At 40.8% G+C, this 12,388-nt stretch overlaps 1 protein-coding gene across 2 annotated transcripts; it reads left to right on the forward strand.

The window, feature by feature from the left end:
• The first annotated feature begins 1,742 nt into the window (after positions 1-1,742).
• Positions 1,743-9,360, forward strand: LOC116318962 (ERBB receptor feedback inhibitor 1). Of its 2 annotated transcripts, XM_039604765.1 has the most exons (5): positions 1,743-1,937; positions 3,402-5,493; positions 5,595-5,753; positions 6,197-6,279; positions 7,073-9,360. In XM_039604765.1, the coding sequence occupies exons 3-5, from the start codon at positions 5,707-5,709 to the stop codon at positions 8,068-8,070; spliced, it is 1,128 nt and encodes a 375-aa protein (XP_039460699.1). In that variant the 5' UTR covers positions 1,743-1,937; positions 3,402-5,493; positions 5,595-5,706; the 3' UTR covers positions 8,071-9,360. The 2 variants fall into 2 exon arrangements, with proteins under 2 accessions (XP_039460699.1, XP_031594014.1); XM_031738154.2 differs by lacking the exon at positions 3,402-5,493 and having other exon boundaries at positions 1,744-1,937.
• Positions 9,361-12,388: the final 3,028 nt, after the last annotated feature.

Below are 12,388 nucleotides of genomic sequence, written 5' to 3' on the forward strand. Positions count from 1 at the left end.
ACCCCCACAGCCCTGAGCATCCTGGGTCACCACTAGCGCCCACAGAGGACTGCAAAGCAAGAGCAGAGCTGCTGGTAAAAGTGGCAAAATCTTTGAATTTTGCACGGCCATCTTTATGCAATTTAATAAAAAATGATTAGACAAAGAATTTTGAAGGGACAGCAGGTGGTATTTTTAATTTCTATATAGTTTGGTATTGTTAGTCTTACAGTCTTCACCGTAACACAAAACTTGAACTTGGTTTATAGCAGAATGACAGTGGTGTGACTGTACTTCTCTGTGTCACTTTGAAATTTCACATTGCACAACGTAAAGTTGATACATAACAGCTTATTTGTTGAAACTATGAGTATTCCTTTAAGCAAACAAGTTAACATTAGTGGGAGAGGGACGGTTGATGATTGCAGCAATCTAAGCACATTATATGTGGCGTATTTATTTTATGGGTTTGTGATTTACAGTCAGTATATAGGTATAAGGCACTCCTTAATCCGCATATGACTGTATTTGGGCTTTATTGGAGTAGTACAAGCAGAGGAACTACTGAACAATGTGCACCAAGGGAAGAAAGAAAGGTTACAGGGTCACTTGGTTTACAATTTTACGACTTGGTTATACAGTGTACAATATTTAATGGGTCATTTTGCCTAAGGATTTATTTGTGTTGTTACTGCAGTAAAAGGATCAGATGGCAGTCTGGGGGAAGACTGCAAGCCCAGTGTGGTCTGGACCCTGTGGTCAAAACAGGAATAGCTTGCACTCACTTCCCTGTTATTTTCTGGTAAATGGCCTCTCATATTGTCCTTCTGCCTCTCTCAGCGTGGGTGAGGACAAACACAGGACAAACACACACACAGTCGACTCTTTTGTGACATGCAGGCTTCAAAACAAGTCCTCATCCTTCATGTCTGGTCTGCCAATCTAGTGCTTGTAACTCTTTATCAGTCTTATGTTGTACACACGCCAATATCCACCCACACACTTTCTGACTCCCACACAAGTCAGACCACAATTACTTGAAATGCAATTTCCTGTGCACGCATTACAGGGAATAAATAAAAAAAGGACATTTTTGCTTTTTTGACCTGCTGAGGCATACTTAGTGTAGGGTAAACGATGTAATAAAATAGGAGGGGAAATGCTCCGTAGATTTAAGCATAGATCCTTAAGATCTACAGCGTTTCAGTTCCACTGACAGTAAGGAAATAGATTTTATGAATGGTGTCCTGAAACCTGAAAGTTGCGCAGACAGGTTAACAACATCTTGTCAAATTCACACTGCGGTTGACCGAAGAGTTCAGGAAAGTAAGTAAAAGCGTACAGAGGAGTATAGAGATGAAACGTAAGCGAAACGTGAATTACTGCTGATATCATAATGCGCAAGTACAATTTCAGTGTAATTCCTGGTCAAAGGGGGATGATTTGTATAGTTTAACTGACAACAAATCATCATATTTTATAACATTATCATGTGTATGTAAAAATGTAATCTGAAAAGTAATTACAGATTATCAGTTACATTTAGTAGAGTCAAAACTATGTTGGATAGAATTGGGTTCTAACTACATACTAGAAAAAAAACATTTAATTAAATTTAAAAAAAAAAAATTTAAGGGTTTTTTTGTATTCACTTCATTTCCTAGTAGAGTGATGTAAAAAAAATTACAGGGATTTTTTTCCCCTTTAAGGCAGCCATGGGTGGAGTTACAGTAACGTGTTCTGGGTGTTGAGTTCTTTTATAAGTAGATGTGGAAACCCGCGTCACTCTGACAGAATGAGTTTCACCTCCCAGTGTTGTTGACAGAGGAGAGTCGATGCACATGGGTCAGGGTTGACTGACAGACTGGATTTTAGCTTCACGAGTGTCATTTCTCGCTTGGGACTGAGGGCGATCGAGCGAAACCAGCTGTACGTGACGGATAAGCAGCATTTTCATGGTGAGGCTCATCACGTTCTCATAAAAGTTGTCTGATGAATATTGGCTCTTTTTTGTTGCCTTTGCCTTTACCACGGGACGGTCAGGAGCTGTGTTGTATGTGATGTGAATGTTACTCTGTTACTAAGTGTATACGAGTGTTTTCTACACTGGGACGTCACGAAAAAAAGAAAAAGAGCCGGTCAGAAATCACTCTAGTCTGTTCTCTGAGTAGAGCCTGTATAGTTCAGATGTGTGTGGACAACATTTTGTAAGCTGGACATTTGTGTGAGTAGACCAGCTAGAGGAAGTTATTTATCTAGTGGAACGCATTGTACTTCTGACCCACTGAGGGATTTCACTTGCGTCCGCCGAGGGAAGTCACGTCGAGGCGGGATAGGTCTTGGACTGCTCGGCACTTCCATTTTCACCCACTAGTAGGCGATAAAGAGTAAACCACTAATCCTATGTCTGTCTGAAGTTTTCGTATAATTTAAAGCACAAAAAAATAAAATAAAATGAGGGAGTCAAAATTGGTTTACAACTATCATTCAAAAAGTGTAAAAATTACCGTGACTTCAGTAATATGATGTAAAATAATTTACAGTAAAAAGCGCATGACCCAGAGTTAAACATAAGGTGGGCTGTGTTATCAAGAATATTTTGCGATAAAGACCAATAACATGAAGTGACAATAGGGTTTCGAAAATAAATAATAATAATAAAATAAACTATAAATATTTAGTTTAATAGTTACACATGATGTGAAAATGCACTGCATGCCGATGTGACGCATGACCAGGTGGAGCTGTGCTACTTTTTAAGCTATACAAATGTGAAAATCATGATTTTCTGCACACTATCTAGACTTTAGTGTACTAGAGGCACAACATTTCAGACATTCAAGTAGACTATAAAGTCTACCTACCCTCTTTATGTAACAATTATTATGTAACAATATTAGATATGTAACAACAACAACAAAAGCATTTTTAACACGTTTATTTGATTATTTTTATATTTTTTGTAAGTAAAAAGCAAGTACTAAAACTGCATTTTTTCTGTTAAATATCATCACAAACATTTTTTCATATGCCTCTTTTATTCCCCAGGTGAATGAAGTTAAACTGTGGAAATGTCAGGATCTAATGAACTGCATTAAACTGTCACATTTACAGCATGGGCTTTGCCTGGTGACCCTTTAAAACGTACAGTACATGTACTTTTAAAAGTACTTCAGTACATGCAGATAAACCTAAAGGTCTGGTTTGTTAGTGCAATGTAAATTTTTTTGGGAAATCCGCAGTCACGCATTGAACCTAGATTAGTTTGGTGAATAAACTTGTATTTGGGCTGCGGATCTTGTTGTTAAAACTGTTTCTCTCAGTGAATCAAATGCTTTATTGTGTAGTTTTGTGGCCTGCATTGTTGCAGTTAGTCCCACAGCTTAGCAGACTTAATTAGTGTGTACGTGTGTGTGTTTAAGGTGCAAACTTCACGCCACCAGGATAATCGACTCGTGTGTAAAGAAGGCCCGGTCACTGAATGGTCTATTGCCTGAAAAAAAAGTTGAGGTGGGGACTGCCAAGGACAACACACCAAGGACCCTGCATGTACTAAACAAACTGTTTTCTTCAGCCTCTGGCTTGTCCTTCCAACTGTGCCAACACACGCAGTCCCCCCCGCAGGGGACTTTTTGTGGCACAGACTCATACCTTGGCCGTGGCAGTTTGTCTCCATGGCGTATCTCTAGTCCTAACCTCATGGGAGAGTTTACTTGTATTTTCAGGCTTGCTTCGCTGTGCACCAAAGTGGCACAAAGGCCCATTCATACCCGAGAGTGGCTCCATTCATGGACACTGAGTAATTGCCGGTAGAATTCATAATTAGTCTGTGTCTTCCATCTCCGAGGCTCACGGGTGGAAATGACGCCACAGTTGGTTGTTTTAAGGATAGCATTAATATTCAAATCCACGCTTGAGTCACTGTTTTGTTTGTAGTTTAGTTTCCTTTGCATGCTCTGCATTGTTTGCTTCCCACTTCGGCGGTGGAGTTATAATGGACAGGAAACAAAGCAGGTCTTTGAAGCAAAAGATTGCAGTGATAGTAGAATGGAGACCTTGGATTGCCCTCCAGGCAGTGTGGTGCTTTCATTTTAATGTGAAATGGGTCTTTTTATTTCATTACATAAGCACAATATGTGTCCGCTTTATTGTATTTTAATTCTAAATGTTGCTTTCAATGCTAGAAGAAGCACAAATATGTAAAGTACAGGGCACAATTCATGGGAAGAACAAAGATTTAGAGGTATGTCATTAAGTCAACGCTGCTGGGTGCTTTGCTGCGTCAGGGGCATCACTCAGTATGAAACTACCTCAGTTGTCTGATGGTCTGCTTAACCTGAGCTGCACATCTGAACATAAGCCAAAACCTCAACAGCAAGGTTGACATCATCATCTATCATATAAAAAAAACAAAACAGGATGACCTTCACCTTCGCCCTAATACAAGTGTCCACCGCCCTGGAATGATATCAGTTGCTGTGCATCATATCAGGAGAAACAGTCATCATCTTTATAGATATGTGCTAGTTGAGAATCTTAATCATCAACATGGATGTCACGTACAGTCTTTGTACTTATTTCATTGCTTCGCCTGTCTGCACGAAATTCTCTCTCACCTTAACCCCTTAAAATATTTTAACAGTAAGGCATTTCCTAGTCAGCTTTTTAAATGCACTTTGTTCTCAGCCAGTAGCCTAACAAGATTAGGGCTTGTGACCCTGTCAGACTCAAACTGAATTTTCCTTCAAGTGCGTCCATAATCGCGGTGCTTTGGGGCCGTCTCAGCGGTGGAGTTTGTCATTCAGCATCACAGGAATTCTGGACAATAAGCCCCTTTTGTGAGGGCAGATACTGGAGCGTTGCACAGAGACGAAGGAGGGTGCAGGAGTACTGTCGCCCTCCCACATCTGACCCAGAGGTTGTGTAATACCCTGCTCATCAGACAAATAGCTTTAAACTGGATACATATGGTGGCTGAGAGAGCAGGCTGAAGCAATTTTCTTGGCTTTTGTTGTTACTCTTGTTTCCTCGAGGCTCACCTAAAACATGCGGGGTATCGCAAGTCGTTTGTTTACTGCGTCTAGTGAAAAGTGGCATATGTTCAAAATGTAAACCTTTCTTTTGCACTGCTTTCATAACCTTTTTGAGAATAAGAAAAAAGCTATTGGATATAGTTGTGTAATGACACTTTTACTACACTGAAATGTGAATGATATGAATTTTTTTTCACAATTCTGCAAATCTACATAGTAAACATAAAGAATGTCACGAAATGTTACATCCTCTGAACTTTGTTATATGTTACTCATTCAGTGTATATATGCATGAATATACAATTTTCATGAAGTAGTCCATCTGTCTGTAATATATGCTGTATGCTTGTGTATGTGCAGTTATCTTGTATTGTTTGCTGCCTTTTGCCTTGCCTGGTAAGATAAGAACATGCAGCTGAATGTGATGGATGGTGATGAGATCCAGCTGTACCCTGCTTATGGGCATTTCACACCAGCAAAGGTGTGACCTGAATGATGTGATGTAATGCAAAAGCCAGATGTGAATGTAAAAGATAGCCAGATGAATCCCCTTGCACTCTAATGTCAGTGTTTCTTCAACAGCTTACCACTGGCTAGAATGAGGCTGTGATGGGTTTGACGGAGCTGACTTGTGTTGGAGCTTCAGATCGATATCAAACAGAGCTTCTTATAAGAACACGATCTCTTCCACAACATGGCCAGGAGTCAGAATAATTTGTGGAGACAGCATGACCTGAACAGGTACAAATAACACTACACAAGTCCTAATACTAATTTAAAAAATGTAATTAATCTGTTATTATTATTATCTGTGAATTTGTTGGCAGCTTTGCAAAATGTTGAGCATGTAATTCTGAGCGGAAAAAACCAAAAATATTAAAAAAGGGATAAATGTTAGCATGAGCAACTACATGTAGCCATGCAGGATTATAATATATGTATATAGCAAGATAATATGAAACTAAATAACAGTGTCTGAAAAAATAAAGAGTAGACACATAGAGTCTGGCTCAGGAAAGAAATCCAGTAACTTGTTACTGTTTCATAATGTAAATAGAAAAAGGACAACTGAACATAACGTCCTGTTAATGCATTTGTTAGGCTCGTCTTATATTGACTGATTTGGAATGATTTACCATCATGCACACCTCTGTATGGATTTCTCAACCTGTCCTGCTTTGCAGAGTGGGCTTTGGCCTGAGTGCTGACACAGAGCAAACCCTGAAGGAGCTTCAACAGCAACAGCAAATGGCCAGCGAGTTTAATTGTGAGTCTTTTTTGAGATATTAGTGTTACATGTAGGAAGAAAAGTGATTTAGCTTGGATGCATGAACTTTATCATAGCTCCACTGCTTTGAATTCGTATGTATCAGGAACAGTATCAGTATTTATCTGCTATTACTGTAAATTGCAGAAATTCAGGCATTTTTTTTAATTATTTGAAATACTAAAGGGTGTGAAGAGTTTTGTTTGTTAAATTAGGTGAAGTTATGCATTTTTTTATTAGAGAAAAAAACCCTTTAAACCTCATTTGTCTAGTAGAACAGTATGTAGACAGGATGCAAGTGAGTTTGCCATCACAGTACTAAGCTGTGTACCAGAGGAAAGAGATCGGGGTGTAGGAGGAGGGGAAGCTATCGCTCCCCAGTCACCAGCTGTTCCTGCAGTCTGGGGCACGTCGGTTGTTTCCACAGAGAAGGTTATGGGAAGCTCAGTTAAGATTATGGCCTGCCCTGCAGATAATGACGATTCCCGTGTTAATCAGGGTGTTGTGGCTGATGTTTGACGAAGAAGGCGATAGGTTAAGCTGGTGTTTTCAGGATGTTTTTACTCCCGTTTCCTGTACGGTATCTTCAGTAAAGTACGTTTTTATAAGGCGGTTGGGCAGCAAGTTGTTTTCCATGTTTCTTCCTCTGAGAGTTGTTTCTGCGCTGGAGGAGACAACAGCGATAGCTAAGCTTTACATAACAATTTGCTTTCTCAGTATAAAAGCAAACGTAGCATTTTGTGACAGCTGTTTTAACACATTTCCTTTTTTTTGCCCTTTTTTCTCTCCCCAGCCAACCCTTCTCTCTCCCAGCCTCCATTTTTCTCTGATTCCTACCGCCTAGCATCAGACAACATGCTGCTGCCCATTGAGGGAGACCAGGTGGTCCCTTCTTCCCAGAGACAGGCAGTGTTCGGGGTTGATCAGAGGGAGGCCAAACCCTTGCCACCTCTGCCAGACCCCGAGGAGCTTATGTCAGATGAAGCAGCTGATAGTGAGGTTGAGTTCTTTACCAGTGACAGACGGCCCCTTTTGCCCAAAAGCTGCCCTAAGCCCATCTGCAGGAACAGCAGCAAAGACTTTGGCCAAGTAAATTATGCCTACCAAGAGAGTTCATTGAGGGCTGGAGATGCTGGCATTGGATCCATGGCTTTCTCTTGGCCAAGCAGAGAGGACCGGCCAACATTTGGAGGGGGCAGGTTTGCAGCCAACATTTGGTGCCTTGGTCACCAGAGAGATGAAAACCAGCCTGTGGTGTCAGAAGCTGAGGATACCTTTGGAGCCAAACGGCCAGACCAGCACCTCTTACCTAGAATCCAGTTTTCTGGTTCGGGTCCTTCCACCCAACCACAAGGCAGCACCTCATCATGGTCCACCGACCGGCCACAAATCCCTCCTCGTATTCCCATCCCACCAAAATCAAAGACTGGGCCCGATGAAGACAAACCTCCCAAAATCCCTCCTAGGATGCCTTTAGTCCCACCCTGTCCACCACGCACCCCAAGCCCTAAAAGTCTTCCAATTTATATCAATGGAGTGATGCCTGCCACTCAGAGTTTTGCTGCTAACCCCAAATATGTTAGTAAGGCGTTACTGAGACAGATGACAGGTGAGCCACCTGCAACCCAGTTTTCTCCCTGCATTGTTCCGATTTTGAAGGATGGCAGAAAGGCCAGCGGGACGCACTACATCCTGCTGCCGCCGGGTCGGCCGCCAAACACAGAGAGAAGAGAGAGACTCCTGAGTGAACCTGCTAAGACAGGGAACAGCAGCTTCTGGCAGAAAAGGTAGAAATCACCACTTTGTGATACGCGACTGTACAATGTGCGATAATATCTGCTCACATGTGTAACATATTGGTATTTTCATTGACTGACATGTGTTTGGTGTAATATCCACGAGGTTTTTTGACTGAACATTTTACCAATCAGTATTTTAGAGACGTCTCTTCTACTTCGACCACAACGACAATACACAATAATATAGTATTTTCACAAATAGAGAACAGATATTTATATTCTATCACCATTTGTCAGTTTTTGATAACTAAGATACTGCAGTTTTCTTACTAAAAAAAAGTATGATCACAAATTTTTAAAGTCTGACAGTCGTATGCTCGTACCACTAAAAACTGCCTTAGCTATGCAACATATACCTTACAAGAGAGCGCGTCTTTATAAATGTACAAGCTGGGCTTGTGTCAAACTGTTCCATGTCTGTTATTTTTTATCACAATGCTGCTTGAAAAGTATAATGTATTGATAGATCTGATATTTTTCCAAATAATTAAAGTACTATTTGAATATTTTAGCATCTTTTAAGATAAACTTAATAAAGTGCTTCATTAAAAAATACCAGATTATAAAAAAGAGTTAGCCAAGTGCAAGTCTAAAAATTCTTGACAAATTTTATAGTAAATTTGCAAATGAACATGTTAGATCACGCCACACTTTGAACAAGAGTGATGTCAAACACTCGATGCAGCTAATATTGGGTGTTTGTGCTTTTGAATTAGCTTATGATTTCAGTATCACAAAGCTGATTGAAATAAGATAGCCTTATTACTCCCAGAGTTTAGAAATTTACATCAAACTACATTCTGACTACAGAAAATCCAGCATCTGCATTTAAAGTGTTGATTTGTTCATTTTACTCAGTGTTTATTAAAAGCTAGATTCTAATTCATTTTCATTAGAAACTTTGTTGAAAACCTGCAGTCACACTTATGTTCACAGGTCTTTAAATATATGAAGAACAAGCCAGAAGTTTTTACTTGTTGCATTTGTAAATAGAGCAGAAAAATTGTCTTAGCTGATCCTCATGAAAATTTTTAATGATGTAAATCTGATGTTGTGTATACTTTTTTTTTTTTTACTGTGTGGGCATGGAAGTCATGTTACGTTTACACTGCTGAGGTGCAGGCCCACATTTACCTTTGTTACACCAACCTCTATGAAGTTCTCATGAAGGTTCTGTATCAGATTTGGCCCAAGCAAAGGCTGTTTGTAAGTTCATAATTTTGTGTCAATTGTAAAAATGGTCTTTAATCTATTTATAGAAATAAATAACTTATTCATTCTAGGATTGCCTCATTCTTCACACTCAAGCTATGATATAGAGAGCTTTCTTTAAGTTTGACCTCCTTTTTTCAAGATAAGATAAACTTTATTGTCTCATCCATCTATAATCTCGGTTCAGGTCACAGGGATAGCCCAGACTTCCCTCACCCTGGTCACCTCTTGCAGTTCATCCCAAGCCAGGTGTGGAATATCTCTCTCCCGTGAGTCCTGGATCTGCTACGGAGGAACTGAGAAACCTATGAACATATATATTTTTATGGCATTAGGGCGAAACCAGGTTGCCATCCCATGTCTAACTGAACTTTCAGGCACTACATAATAAAAAAGCACATGTTAGTATTTAGAGTGGACCATGTCACCAGCACCTGGAATAATCAACTAATAATAATAACAATAACACTACTAATAATACTAATAGTAACAATTAAAGCTGCAAGCAGCGATATGAGGGCCCTCGCACCCCCGGCGCGTCGAGCCAAGCCCAACACCTAAAACCAGCGCTTCCGATCTGATGTCACATTGATGGAATTCATGCATTTAACCACCAGCTAAAATTTCATCTCATTCAACCATTATTATAGTCGTCCCACTAGGTGGCGCTCTAACCATTGCTGACAAATGGCATAACAAACATTTCGAGCTCGAGTCTCATCACGCCTGCGAACTTTGGGAGAGATTGGACATTGTGTTTTGAGCGACAGCAGGTTACTGGTTTTGGCGAGTGGTGAAACTCCACGTGCCGCCATGACCACCCGTTTCCCTGAACGTAAAAGCTTCGCAATTTAACATCACAAAGGTCTTTAGATTCCACACACAGGAGATCGCGTAAATCTAATGAAATCCCTTGGAGGAGTTCGTCAAAGTATGAGGCCTGAAAAGGGGAAAATGTCGCCAAATTTACACATTAATTTTAAAATGGCTGACTTCCTGTTGGATTTGGGATATTGCTCCAAGAGACTTTTTGTACATCTTGATATCTCCAATAAGCTTGCCAGGTTTCAAACTCATACATAAAACACAGAGCAGGGGCTGTTGTTTTGAAATTTTGTAGGGGCGCTGTGGAGCCATTTTGCGCTGTTCAAGGAAAATGAACATATAAAAAGAAATCCTCATCACATTAGAGGTGTGCGCCAAATTTCAAGACTTTTAAACTTTTCAAGCCCCTCAAAAGCCACTTCATCTTTCATGGTGAACTGCGCTGCCACCAGGGTGCGCCGTTCAGTTTATAGTCACAATTTTCTCACTGAAGCATCAAGAGGGACTGATGGTGATATTCACCGCTTTTGAGGTGGCCACGATGAACCTGTGAAAATCAGTACAACAAAATGAAAGACATGACATTTCCTGGTGCCACTAGGTGGCGCTCTACGTATTCCTGACAATGGGCATATCAATCTGTTCAGGGCGGGTCTGACATCATCCCTGTAAAATGTGGTACTGATCAGATTGGATTTCATTGAGTTACACTAATTTGTTTCTTCATGGCGAGACCTCAATGTTTCGCCATGCTGCTGGGGTCACACCCTTCAGCGAAAACTCACAGTTTTCTCTGTAACCCAAGACCAACTCCTTAAGGCTTTCCTGGAGAAATTTGAGGCTGCAGATGTCACCCATTACAATACTGTACCCCAAAGTGTAAAACATGACATTTCCTGTTCCCACTAGGTGGCGCTGTCCCTGGTGTCAAATATGGCAGTTGAAATATGTTCAGGGGTGGAGCCTTATCATATGTGTCCACTTTGGTCAAGGTCGGACAATGTATGACAGAACGAGAGGCAATAAGATTTTCATGGCGAGTCATCGAAATTCGCCGTGGCGCCACGGCCTCACAGTAACCCGAAAACTCAAAAGCTCCGCAATTTAACATGGCCCAGGTGTGTAGTTGACACTGACCAAATATGAAGCTTGTACGATGAAATTCCAATGAGGAGTTCGCAAAAGTTCGAGGCATGGAAATGGCAAAATTAGAGCCAAAATGTCACCTTCACTTCCAAATGGCGGACTTCCTGTTGGGTTTAGGACATGGCCATAATAGACTTTTATGTGCGCCTCCGAACGCTAGATATGTGTTCGAGTTTTATACATGTAGGTCATACCCATCTCGGGGCTCGCGTTTCTCATTTTCTAGGTGGCGCTACTGAGCCAATTTTCCCTGGACATGTCTACGGACATTAAAATACGTAAATTTTCACCAGACCTGACGCGTCTGCAAAATTTCATGAGTTTTCGAGCATGTTTAGGCCCTCAAAAGGCCGATTCATTTGCCGAAATAATAATAATAATAATAATAATAATTAAAGCTGCAAGCAGCGATATGAGGGCCCTCGCACCCCCGGCGCGTCGAGCCAAGCCCAACACCTAAAACCAGCGCTTCCGATCTGATGTCACATTGATGGAATTCATGCATTTAACCACCAGCTAAAATTTCATCTCATTCAACCATTATTATAGTCGTCCCACTAGTTGGCGCTCTAACCATTACTGACAAATGGCATAACAAACATTTCCGAGCTTGAGTCTCATCACGCCTGCGACCTTTGGGAGAGATTGGACATTGTGTTTTTGAGCGACAGCAGGTTACTGCTTTTGGCGAGTGATTGAAACTCCACGTGCCGCCATGACAACCCCGTTTCCCTGAACGTAAAAGCTTCGCAATTTAACATCACAAAGGTCTTTAGATTCCACACACAGGAGATCGCGTAAATCTAATGAAATCCCTTGGAGGAGTTCGTCAAAGTATGAGGCCTGAAAAGAGGGGAAAATGTCGCCAAATTTACACATTAATTTTAAAATGGCTGACTTCCTGTTGGATTTGGGATATTGCTCCAAGAGACTTTTTGTACATCTTGATATCTCCAATAAGCTTGCCAGGTTTCAAACTCATACATAAAACACAGAGCAGGGGCTGTTGTTTTGAAATTTTGTAGGGGCGCTGTGGAGCCATTTTGCGCTGTTCAAGGAAAATGAACATATAAAAGAAATCCCTCATCACATTAGAGGTGTGCGCCAAATTTCAAGACTTTTAAACT

The sequence above is a fragment of the Oreochromis aureus genome, linkage group 20 (genome assembly GCF_013358895.1).
Source record: "Oreochromis aureus strain Israel breed Guangdong linkage group 20, ZZ_aureus, whole genome shotgun sequence".
Taxonomy (NCBI): domain Eukaryota; kingdom Metazoa; phylum Chordata; class Actinopteri; order Cichliformes; family Cichlidae; genus Oreochromis; species Oreochromis aureus.

Excerpts from the sequence above, each read along its gene's own strand:
- LOC116318962 (XM_039604765.1), top strand. The coding sequence starts at position 5,707 with ATGGCCAGGAGTCAGAATAATTTGTGGAGACAGCATGACCTGAACAG. Across the intron at positions 5,754-6,196 it reads AGACAGCATGACCTGAACAG|AGTGGGCTTTGGCCTGAGTG; the intron begins GTACAAATAACA and ends CCTGCTTTGCAG. Across the intron at positions 6,280-7,072 it reads AATGGCCAGCGAGTTTAATT|CCAACCCTTCTCTCTCCCAG; the intron begins GTGAGTCTTTTT and ends TTCTCTCCCCAG.